The sequence below is a fragment of the Melanostigma gelatinosum genome, assembly GCF_949748355.1.
Source record: "Melanostigma gelatinosum genome assembly, chromosome: 6".
Taxonomy (NCBI): Eukaryota; Metazoa; Chordata; class Actinopteri; order Perciformes; family Zoarcidae; genus Melanostigma; species Melanostigma gelatinosum.
The window spans coordinates 4,170,490-4,182,595 of NC_136639.1; the positions used below are offsets into that span (position 1 = coordinate 4,170,490).

Below are 12,106 nucleotides of genomic sequence, written 5' to 3' on the forward strand. Positions count from 1 at the left end.
AATTGTTGTCCCAATGATTTGTAAATAACCTGAAATAAAATCAAAGTCTGTAGTTTGTTTCTCTGCTGCTCTTATTTTTTTTTAAATATATAATTTATATATTTTAAATATATATATGTTTTAAATCCTCTATTTTGTATAAAATATCAGGTTTCAACATATATAGTTACATTTAAATAAGCCCCACAATAAAAGAAAATAGAAGATAAAAAGATGAGGCACTTATTTCTGGAAGATTTGCAAATATGAAAAGTCAAAAACAGACATTTGACCTATATTTTGTAATCTAAATGTACTGCGTGTTGTTAGTATGTTGTTGTATTTCTAGGAGTTGTTGTTGCATTTATCATCTTGATGTTAATAATTGGCACTTTTCCAACAAAGCACACACATGCAAACTGAATATTTGGCACTTATTTTGAAAATCTTACTATTCACAAAATGTGTCAAAATTCAAGTTTTGTTGATTTATTTTATGATATATGATAAAAACAATGTCCTCAGACTGTTAGTGGAGTATTTATTTTTCTCTCTGTTGTGTGTGTAAGTTAAATCTGATTATCTTATTTCTCCTGTTTGATGTGAACTGTTATGAATGTTAAAAGCTGCTGTAATTTATTCGTGGGTGCAGAATAACTTCTGACCAAAACAAAAACCTGTTCACAGTTAAAATGTCATCACTCCAGCATGAAATGAAATACAAGACTTTTTATGGAAAGAGTTCAGTCTTTTAAAGTTTATTGACATGAGGAAAACATTGGGATAATGTTTAAATACTCTACACAATAAAGTTATTAAAACATGCACATGGAAAATATAATATACTGTACATAAATATTACATCGGGAAAACAAATTGTTCCGAGCTGGTCTTCTCATGCAGTGTGTGTTTAAGATTAAGTTTGACCCCGAAAACCACAACTTGAGACGCCTTCTGAGACCAACCTGACGTTCATAGTGCAAGAAGAGACACTTCATGGAAATTAATGGAATGCTCGACTCATGGCGGGCGTGGGCCTCTTCAGTATGGCCTCCACGGAGAAGGACAAAGACTCGCTGGACGCCATCTTGGTCCCCACGGGCTTGGACAGAAAGTCTTTGGCGTACCTGTCGGTGATTTTCACGGCCTGAATGTCCTTGGCAGAGCCCTCCCTGAACTTCCGGGCGGCCTCCTCTAGGAGCTCTTTGCAGTACGGAGCCCGGAGCTCCAGCCCGGCCCCGCCGCTGGCTTTCTCACCCAGCGAGTGCTGGATGAGGGAGTGAAAGGAGTTGAGTTTCATGGACAGCTTCGCGCTGTCTTTGCTCAGCTTGTTCAGAACCTGACTGGAGTTTTGGGAATGGGGGTTGCTGGGGAAGGATTGTCCAAAGCTCCTCTTGGGTGGAGAGAAGGCCGAGCGTTCCCGCTGCCCCCCCTGGGTGACGGCGTGAGGTTTGGGATCAGCCCGTTGAGGGTCCGACGAGTCCGGCAGGGCAGCTGCTCGGGATCCTTCTAGCTTGGCCGCGGCCTCCTGCTCCGGCGGCTGGCTCTCGGCTGGCGCCGCCTTGGGCTCCCACGCCGCCCCCGGCTTCAGGTTCTGCACCGCCGTGGCGTTGAACAGGCACTGCTGGTAGAGCAGGGCGTCACCCAGGTTGGCCGTGCCGCGGGGCCACACCATGTAGCCGCCACGTGACGGCTGCAGCGGGTAGTGCCGGTAGGTGGTGGCCACGCTGACGTTGGAGGAGATGAGCTCCACGTTGGCCGAGCCGGCCGGGTACTGCATGGACAGATCCAGGCAGTTAGGGCCCAGGAAGTTGCACAGCTCCTTGGGCTGGGGCTCGGCCGGAGCCGCCAGCGAGTAGGATGTCTTGTAGTTGTACTCGGCGGCGTGGTGAGCCATGCCGTTGGGGAAGACGAGGGAGGCCGCCTGGCTGTTCTCCAGCAGCTCTCGCTCTTTGTACTCCCGCTCCAGCATGATGGTTTCCAGCTCCTTGTCGGCGAAGGCCCTCCTCTTCCTCATGCGGTCGCTCAGCGGCGGCGGCAGAGCCAGGAAGGGATCGGACTGCACCGGACGGTATCCTGCCATCAAAAGAACCACCGTTTAATTCAAAAGGTCTGTGACAGTCAATGTGTTCTGGATTAAAACTGAAGTCAAGCATGCAGGCAGAAATGAATAAATCCTATTTGTATGTTGCGACGATGCTGGAGATGATCACCAGTGAACTTATTACATGCCAAATACGTTTATCAAGTCACTGCTTGCAGATGTTCTCACATCCTCATCACTGTTATGGTGTTGTTAGTGGGAACAGACAGAATCAATACAAGCTAGAAACTGAGCGTTCAACGAGCCAAGAGAAACAGAAAAAGATCAGAGAGCAATAAAACGTGTTTCTATTTGTCAGATCCGTTGCCTCGTTACCTTCCAGGATGCTTTTGGCGAGCATGGTGGACGGTCGAATGTGCCGCTGATATATCGTCCTCCGCTCTGCTGGGAATGGTTTCCCAGATATTCCTTTCTTATCCTGATGAAAAGAGAAAACAAAGGACGACTTTAAAACGTGCTGTCGGGATGTTTTTCTTGATCCTTTAAAAACACCAGATTTGTCACAGCTCAAGTCCAACGTCTAACAATAATAATCTACTTTTTTTACTGTCATCATAACAACTGTCTTTAAATAAAGCAGGATCAGTTGAATACATTAATATACGACATTTTATATACATATACATTTAAAAAAAAGGGTTTTACAGCCAAGCTTGGTTTCATTACTTTAAACTGCAATATGTTCACAAGTCTGTGTCATAAAAGTTATACATTAAGTTTTCACACACACACACACACACACACACACACACACACACACACACACACACACACACACACACACACTCAAACTGAAAAAAAATGTCCATCTGGTATCATCTTTAAAATACCACAGCTGACGTGGTTCATTATTTTGACCTCAGACATTCTCAAATATTTGAATGTCACCGCAGTCAAAACACACACACACACACACACACACACACACACATATTAGAGCATAGGAGCTCTAAAAGGCCGACTTGTGTTCGTTTACAAGTAAAGATGTAAATGTCTAATTGTTGGGGAGAGAGTGAGACGTGCATCTCTCATAAAGCTGTGTAAATATTGACTTTTTATTTAAAAGTGATTGTTTGTTGGCTGGGAAGACATTATGGACGCCACTGATTCACATTCATGCTCATTCAGTCACACAAAGAGAGATCGTAGCACACATTAAACGACCCGATGCTTTAATCTGAGCCAGGACACGACCAGACTTAAATCAAAACCAAACCTCGACCTGCTTTGGTTGGACAAACGTAACTGAATTCAGTGTCACAGTATTCACTGTGTGAAGTGGCGGACTTCAAACTTGACTTTGAAAAATCCGTTGTGTTTTTTTATAGGTCACATGAAGGCTGAATTGTTTTTACATCAATACGCCAGTTTAAGAAACCAGAATCGTGTTTCTGCTGATACGTCAGAAAAACACGTCGCCTGTTCAGGCCTCTTGTGCTCAGAAACGATGGCCCTGAATGTTGCACTGTGGCTCAAACAAATAAAAAAGAGCAATTAAAGACAAGTTTGACTGGAATATGAAGACAAATGGGTCGATTATGAAGCCAAGCGCATTATCTTAAAGTTACATTTGGGTCAAAAGTCATTGGAATAATCAGAGCATCAGAGACTGTCTGAGTGCTGTTGGAAATTCCATAATTAAAACATAAACAGCATGAACCTACACCTGGAATCCAACACTAATGCTAATAAATATACATGATTTATGTCAAGCTCTTTGATGATGATGAATGCATGATGATGATGAGTGCTACAGAGATAAAGTGAAATACATTTTACTGTGGGGTCTAATTTGTTCTATTGCTGAATAAAAGCACTTGAATGCATCACAACTTTTCAAGGTTTTGCTCCAGCTTTTAAGAACAGCATTCACACACACACACACACACACACACACACACACACACACACACACACACACACACACACACACACACACACACACACACACACACACACACACACACACTCCGGGTCTGTACCTCCGTGGCTTGCTGCCTCCTCAGGGCCACCTGCGCCGCCATCACCCGCTGTCTCTCCACCACCAGCAGGCAGTTGGCGCACTGGCAGTCCCTCCAGCGGCAGAAGCGCTTGTGTCCCTTCAGGCAGGACACCACGCCGTGGTTACGGCAGCGGGCGCACTTCGGCGTCCGGCTCAGCTTCCTCTGGTCCCCGGGACACACGCTGCTGGGGCCCGGCTTGTCGTCGGCCTTGCTGCCGTCTCCGTCTCCGTCGTCCTCGGCGGAGACGTGGCCGGCGGCCGGGTCGTCGCTCTCCGTCTCCAGGCTCTCCACGTCGATTTCAAACTCGCAACCGGCGCTTTCTGACATGTCTGCCCGAGTCCTCCGCCGGCTGTCTGAACACCCAGTTTATCTCTGAATGAACACAGAGATTAGTCTAGTTATTATGAGGTTATAGGAGTTAATAGTGGCTTAATAACATAATCACTCAACACAATATCCTCTGGAAGCTATATCTTTAGCCTATAAAGCAGATTTCATTCATTATATTCTTCCATAAATTCCCAAAAACCTTTTTTATTCTTGTGATGGTTAAATGAATTTATTTGGCGGTAGATTTGTTTATAATGTTTTAACCTCTGAGCTAAACTGAATTATTTGACACACAATATAAAGATCCACACACAATGATGATAAAGATAGTTTCCTAGTTTTTATTTATCAATCTGCAAAAATGGTCGAAATAAAAATAAAGACTAGAAAGTGCACAGCAGAAATATCAATAGATGCAGATATCAATATGATTGCTTTTATTTAATTGTGTAGACCACAAATGATAGAAACAAAAATGAGTAAGCTTAAACAAATACAGCTTATTATTGGAAGCCTAAAATAAATAACCATTATTATGATTCATCACATGACTCTATGAAGAGGCTCACCACTTCGGTCATCGTTGGCTTGTCCGGTATTTAATTGGTTATTTCACGCATGGATTTGGTCAAACCACATGTCGTCTACATAATAAAGACACGAGAGGACTTGAGCTTACCTCCAGAGGTGGATCCAGCGGTTGTTGTTTTTTTACAGCCGTCGTTAAGCCCCGTGATGAATCACATGCAGTAAAACACGCAGTCCACCACAGGTTCGTAATTAACCGCTAATTGAGTGTATGAGTGAGTGTCTCACTCCGGACAGATCCAAGTTTTCCTTCTGAGGAAGAAACTCCGAGCGCACTCCTATGAACCGCTCCGGGCTGCGTTCTCTGTCCTCTGATTGGCTGCTTACAAACACGCGCCGACCAATAGCATCGCGAGCAGTTAGCAGGGCGGGGGGAAGTCTTCCTAGTAACGGACGGTTGACAGTAATTTGATTACTTTTCCTTTGCAATGAGCTCACTTGTAGGTCATTGAGTCAGATTTTTCGAGTTAAAAACAGTCAAATAAAAAACAATTACATATTGTGACTTTAACTTTATTTCACAGAGAGGCCTATATTTATATTAAAGCTTATTTTCTATTACAAAAAAGTATTAAATCATTGTTTATTTATGCCACAGCTAAATATCAAATATCTTGGAGTGCCTTTGTCTTTTTATGAATGAATATAGAATGATGGATATCTAGTTTATTTATTGATTAAGAGCACACTTGAGTTTTTCTACTTCATTATTTGTTGTTTAATTAGCGTAAGCACATAGCTAAATTGTGAAAAATAAAGAAAAAATAGAGAATATAGACATTTATTGATCAACAATGATGAGTGATATGGCAGAGACAACTTATCTATGACAAATAATCAAAAGTCAGCGATAATACCGTCACAACAAAAGCATCATTTAACTTTGATCTGATGATAGGCCTCATCCTTTAGATTTATACTTTAGGCTAACAGACATGAATTAGCTCACAACTAAAATAACTGCCTTTCATATCAGTTTTGTAGCCTATAGGCCTATATTTCACAAGCCAAAATATGTATTTTTTATTTATTGCACAGTTAAACTGGATTAAATAATACAACAACAAAAATGTAAAAAAGCAGAATATCCCAGTGATGCACATTCCACCCTGCATAAAGGATCCAGGTGTTTACACTGGGCACAGATTAAAGGGAGCAGATGAACAGGTGATGAATGTGTACTGCAGGTTGTTACTGTCCGCCAGATTAATAGTGTGTGTTCACAACAATCACACCTGACAGAAAGAAACACAGTGTCAGAGTCCGACACACAACAAGAGAACCCCCGAGAATACACAGCGTCACATTTAAATAAGAATATAAAGAAAAAAACAACTTAAGTTTAACCCTTATTTCAGACCTTAAACTTCTAAAACAAAAACATTACAAAATGATAGGCATGTTATTGTCATGATGCTTAAAAACACTGAATCCTGTTTTAACCACATGAACCCAATAAAATAATAATAAAAACACAAGAAAACACTGTAGTTTTTGATATTAACGTAATTAGTTCGTTTCTCTCATACTCTCTACTCAACATGTAGTCCTGGCCTATTTATCAGAATAATAACAAATAAATAAAAGTATAATTCAATCTCGCCCTCTGTGACTGATGACCTCTGAAACTATGTTCGTCTTTGTTTGACTGAGAGCGCGACTCTAAGAGAGACGTCGCAGCATTTACTCAGCGCGTTAACTGACTTCCATGGGGACTGGCAGCGGGACAATGGACACGTGCACATGGCCCCACTGTAGCTTGGGACATAATGTTGACTCAAACCCTTTTGTGATGTGAAATCAAGGAACAAAGCGACGTTAAAAGGAGGATGTTTTGTATATTCCGTTCAGAGTAAGGGAGGAGTATTACCCGTCTGTCCTGCTCGGCTTGAAATTAGTGTCAAAGCTGTGAAATAATAATTTATAGCTTTAGCTACTGTATAGTGCTGCAGGCCTGTGTGACATTTTAAAACCGCATAATGTCTGACTTTTACATTCTTAATTTCAGATCCTATTACATAATGGCATTATGTGTTATAATAACATTATAATGTGTTATTAACCCTTAGTGCTGGTGTAAGTCCTTCTCCAGATGAGGACAGTGGCTCTTAACGGCTCCTCCATGTGTTGGAGGTGAAGACGTCAGGCCTGCAGGTGCAGCTTTATTCGCCACTTCGTCTTAATTTACTGCGGAGGTCACGAGCGGCCACCCCGGGGCCGCCGCTTCCACGCGAGGAATGCTTTGAAGCCGACGGCCGGCTGGACCGTCGGACAGGAGGACCCGCACGGAGCTGGGACCCTCCAGGTGAAAAGTGTTGTCTGTGTCCGACTCGATAAGGGGGGGGGGGGGGGGGGGGGGGGTTAGCTCCACGGGTCCTTGAATGGGCTTCCAGAAATCGTTTAGGAATCTTCCAGGGTCCCTCGAAGGATCAGGGGGGTCTGGTATGTCAGCGGGTCTTTACAGGAGGCTCGATAGGTGGTTGTGAGTATTTAAGGGGGTTCCAAGGGTATTCAATACCACCTGGAATCCTTTCAAGGAAGCTCCTTGTGGGCCCCTTCAAAGACTCTCAAAATCCTGGAACTATTCAAAGATCCCTGCAAACCCTTTGAGATACCCCTGCAAAGAGGTTAAATCTACAGTATTACCTGGAAAACCTTTAAGGGCCCCTGGAACCCTTTAAAAAAGGTCATTGGATCTCCGTCAATTATTCTGAAACCTGACGTGTGAAATCAAGGGAACTTAAAGGGAGTTGCAAGGGTCTCTGAGGGTCTCCAGGAATCCTCAACTGGATCCATAGGTCCTTGAATGGATCCCAGGCATTACTGAGTGAGTTGGAGTCCCTGACGAGAACCACAAGGAGCTTCCTTGAAATCTTGCTTCATTGAAGTCCTTGCAGCAGTCCTTGCAGGGGTCTGGATATCCTTGAGGAGTTTTCAGGGTCCCTGAGGAGGATTCAGTAATCCTTGAGGGGGGTGCATGGGTCCTTAAAGGGATTCCAGGCATCACTAAAAGAGTTCCAGGGAACGTTGAAGGGGTTTGGGGATCATTAGGGTTTCATGGATCCTTGAATGGATGTTAGACATTTTAAAGGGTCATTGCAGGCCTATTTGAATCATTGCATGATTTCCAGGTGATACTGACGTGATTTCAAGAGGGGGTCCTTGGAGTCTTGAGTATTTCTAAAAATCTGTATTTTAATAAAAGTAAACATTTTGAGAATGTACAGTATTTTTTATCTCCAAAGGATCCACGATGATATTCTTATTGTGACTTTTTAAATAAACTTGACACAGTTTTATCTTTTAGGCCTGCAGCTCCACCATTACTATATCTTAAACGAGGGTATATCAGTTTAAAACGCGGTATCATCAGCTCCGTAGTGTTTACTGCTGTCTGTGGACTTTAACTCCTGTTGGTCCTTTTTAATGAGCTCACAGACACACAATGACACTTTCTCACACGCTGTCCAGTTTACTCTGCGGGTTGATTGAAACAACAGCATCTTGTTGGAAGCGTCCCGCTGTGCCGGCTGTAAAAGTGTAACAGGAGCTGTGTATCGACAGAAGAGCAGAGTGGGATCACCGGGATCACCGGGATCACCGGGGGGATCCTGTTATGTTAATTAGCCTCTGATGGACCGACAAGACATGCAGCTGAATACTAAACCAGGCGGGACGACATTTGTCTCTGTCTGACACCTCGACCTCTCGGGCTGCAAACAGGAGGACGTGTCCTCCAGCCGAGGAAGTATTCAGATCCTTCACTTCGAAGTACTAATACCACAATGTACAAACAACTCTGTCCTGCTTTGAAGTCTTAAAAGTAGAAGTACTCAATGAAGATAAATGTCCCCTGTGACTGTTTTATCAGATTATTATTACGCATGTTTGCTACTTTTTCATCAGACTGCAACTCGTCATGGATTCATCTGCTGATTGTTTCATTCATTAATCGATTGATTGATTGGTTTGTATAAATAGTCAAATCAAACCAATAGTCTGAACCTCTGAATTATTTAAAATAAATAATAAAAACAATAACAAATTATGAAAAAGCAGCAAATCTTCACGTTTGTTAAACATGAAATGTTTTTGCATGAAAAATGACAATCATCAAAATTGTTGCAAATCGATTTTCTGTCACTCAATCACATGAGCTCTAATTGGATGATGTATCATTATGGAGTTTGATTAGTAACCGCGTCGCATTTTATAAACTACTCATAAGTTTTGTGTGCAAAAATTTTAATTTGTAACCAAAGTCGTGCGATAAATGTAGTGAAGTAAAAAGTACAATATTTCACTCAATTGTTGTGGAGTAGAACTAGAAAGCAACATGAAAAGGAAGTATTCAAGTAAAGTAAAAGTACCTCAAATATGTACGTATAGTATACTTTTCCACTAATAAACTGTTATTTTGTGGTAAATGTGAGTATAAAGGGGAAACAAATGAAATACTCTTCCAGGAAGACATTACTTTAGGCTTCATCCTAAAGTCTTTAATATTCTCATTTAATTTACATCATTGTGATACAACGTTTGCCTGCAACAAGTCCTTCATAAGAGATAATTAATAAACTGAGTTTAGACACGTTTTATGTGAAAAATGCACGTATGAATTGGCCGAATTATAATCAACAATGTTCTCTGCATGAAGTTCCTGCTGCATTTAAAGAAGCTTCACCAGCTGCTGTTACAAACATGTTGAATCGTGGTATTTATTCTGTACTGCAGCCCAGAGATGATGTACAAATACACATTTGGGCCACTGGGTGGCAGACTGGAGCTGCTTTCAGTGATGAAAATAAAAAAGGTTTAGAGATTGTATTTAGAAAGTGTTTCTGTTTTTTATTCGGCTTTTTTACAGATTTTTTAAATTTGATATGAAATAAATATACATTTCACTGCTCAAGAAACATTTTGTTTCCAACATATATTTGTATTTCAACACATTTTCAGCTCTAAATCTCCTGTTTTTATGTTCAGTTCTGAGATCTGGCCTTTTGAAGTAAACATGACGTGGATATATTTCACCGCTAGATGGCAGCATTCACAAGGTTTTGACAAGAGGACGGATCAGTTTCTGCTCCTCTCGAAAAAAGAATCAGTCAAATGTAGTGTTGCTGTATGTCTCAGACTATTTTATCTTTAAGTTATAAGAGATGAGTTTGTTGTTTTACAATCCAGAAATTATATTTCTCTCTCACACAGAAAGCTAAAAACTGTAAAACATCTTGTGAATTTCCTCCCGAGGACCAATAAAGATTTATCTTAATCTATAATCTTACATCATTAATTTGCTGATTATATTTTTGTATGTTCATTTTTATCTTTAAAGTACTAAATTTATCGAATAAGTTCAGTACAAAGTACAATATTTCCCGCTCAGAAGTGGTGAAGTACAAGAATAAAGTGGCAGAAAATGGAAATACTCAAGTAAGGTACAATTACCTCAAAAAGAACTCACTTGAGTGCATGTACTGAGTTAGTTTTTGTTGACTATTGAATAAAATAAAAGATGCTTCAGCCTTTGAGCACAAAAGGAGACGAGATGCTGAAATATTCTGTTTTTAAAAACTAATATTAAACATAAAATGACTTCAGACTCTGAACCATGTGACAATATTTATTTAATACAACAAACTATTTTCTATGATAGACTCATGACTGAACATCAGTGATGGAACATATACATGTAAGAACATTTACTCAAGTACTGAACATATTCAAGGAACTTGGATTTTACTTGAGTATTCCCATTTATGGCAACTTTATACTTGTACTCCACTACATCTCAGAGGTAAACATTGTACTTTGTACTCCACTACATTTATCTGACCGCTTTAGTTACTTTTCAGATCACAGCCTTTGCCTCCTTCCTGTCCAGTGAACACCTCGTATCTCCAGATGTGATGATGTTGAATGTTTGTGACGGACTGAAGGATGAAATGTTCCTTCGTGTGTTGAGAAAACTCTTCTACGTCTTACACAAATAAACGATTTAAAAAGCCTCTTGGATCAGCTGGAAAACAGGCTGTTAGAGACAGTACTCACAGGAACATGTGACGATCTCATAGAATATGAAGCATTGATGTAGAATAACAGGAAAATAAACACAACCTGAAACATCTACAGCAGTAAAACACATTCATATTAATCCAGAAACATCATCTATAATATTAAAACAGGAAACTCTTTACTGCACAATGAGTACTTCTACTTTCCGTACTCACATTTCGCTGATACACATGTACTTTTACTGAAGTAAAGTGTGAAAGCAGGACTTATACAGTAGTGGAGTATATCACAGTGCGGTATTAGTACTTCTACTGCAGTAAAGGATGTGAATACTTCTTCCAGCGCTGCCGAACATTGATGTCGACACATACACTTTCACACTTCATAGAAACAGATATAGCAGAAGATCTGAAATAGACAGTTCACAGCATTTTTGGGGGTTTATAGATCTGTGAATGTAACTTTCATGATTTTGTTGTAATATTTGGGTCTTTAACAAATCCTTCATGCTCAGATGTGTTTATCAGAGCAGCATTTTTACACAACCTGGTCTTTGTACGTTTTGTTTGATTCTCGACATGTGAAACGCTGCACACTTGAGATATTCTGCAAACTGCTCGTAGTCGCAGCAGAAGAACACCAGATATTGTTAAATCTATACGTCTGTCATACGTCTGCCTCCTCTCCAGTGGTGGAAGAAGTCTGATCTTTTACTTCTCAGTAAAAGTACTAATACAGTGTAGAAATACTCTGTTAAAGCAAAGTAAATGCATTCAAACCTTGACTTAAGTAAAAGAACAAAAGTATCACCATCAACGTAAAAGTACTCATTGTGCAGAATGGCTAACTTCAAAGTCATATATATTACTTTACTACAATATATATTATAATTATTGATGCATTAATGTGTTTCATCACTAAAAGTGGGGTTTATGTCAACTACTTTATATACAGCTGTGTGACTTAATCTACAATAAATATAATACATAATGTATTTGTTGTTTATGTTTTACATCATTAATGTGAATTTGCAAAGTCACTAAAGGTGTTACATGAATTTTAAAAAGTAGTAGTAGTACAAGTA

At 40.5% G+C, this 12,106-nt stretch overlaps 1 protein-coding gene across 1 annotated transcript; it reads right to left on the reverse strand.

Annotated features, from left to right (window-relative positions):
- Window positions 1-809: 809 nt before the first annotated feature.
- dmrt2a (doublesex and mab-3 related transcription factor 2a) lies at window positions 810-5,224 on the reverse strand. Its single transcript, XM_079270523.1, has 4 exons — window positions 5,096-5,224; window positions 4,066-4,458; window positions 2,399-2,501; window positions 810-2,055 (listed from the first exon to the last, which is right to left on the reverse strand). Exons 2-4 carry the CDS (start codon window positions 4,411-4,413, stop codon window positions 983-985), a joined length of 1,524 nt encoding a protein of 507 aa, XP_079126649.1. The 5' UTR covers window positions 4,414-4,458; window positions 5,096-5,224; the 3' UTR covers window positions 810-982.
- Window positions 5,225-12,106: the final 6,882 nt, after the last annotated feature.

Bases quoted from the DNA above. Each gene is read 5' to 3' on its own strand.
- dmrt2a (XM_079270523.1), bottom strand. From the start codon at position 4,413: ATGTCAGAAAGCGCCGGTTGCGAGTTTGAAATCGACGTGGAGAGCCTG. The intron at 2,502-4,065 runs GTACAGACCCGG...TCTTTTCATCAG, and splicing joins GGAGGCAGCAAGCCACGGAG to GATAAGAAAGGAATATCTGG. The intron at 2,056-2,398 runs GTAACGAGGCAA...TTTTGATGGCAG, and splicing joins CGCCAAAAGCATCCTGGAAG to GATACCGTCCGGTGCAGTCC.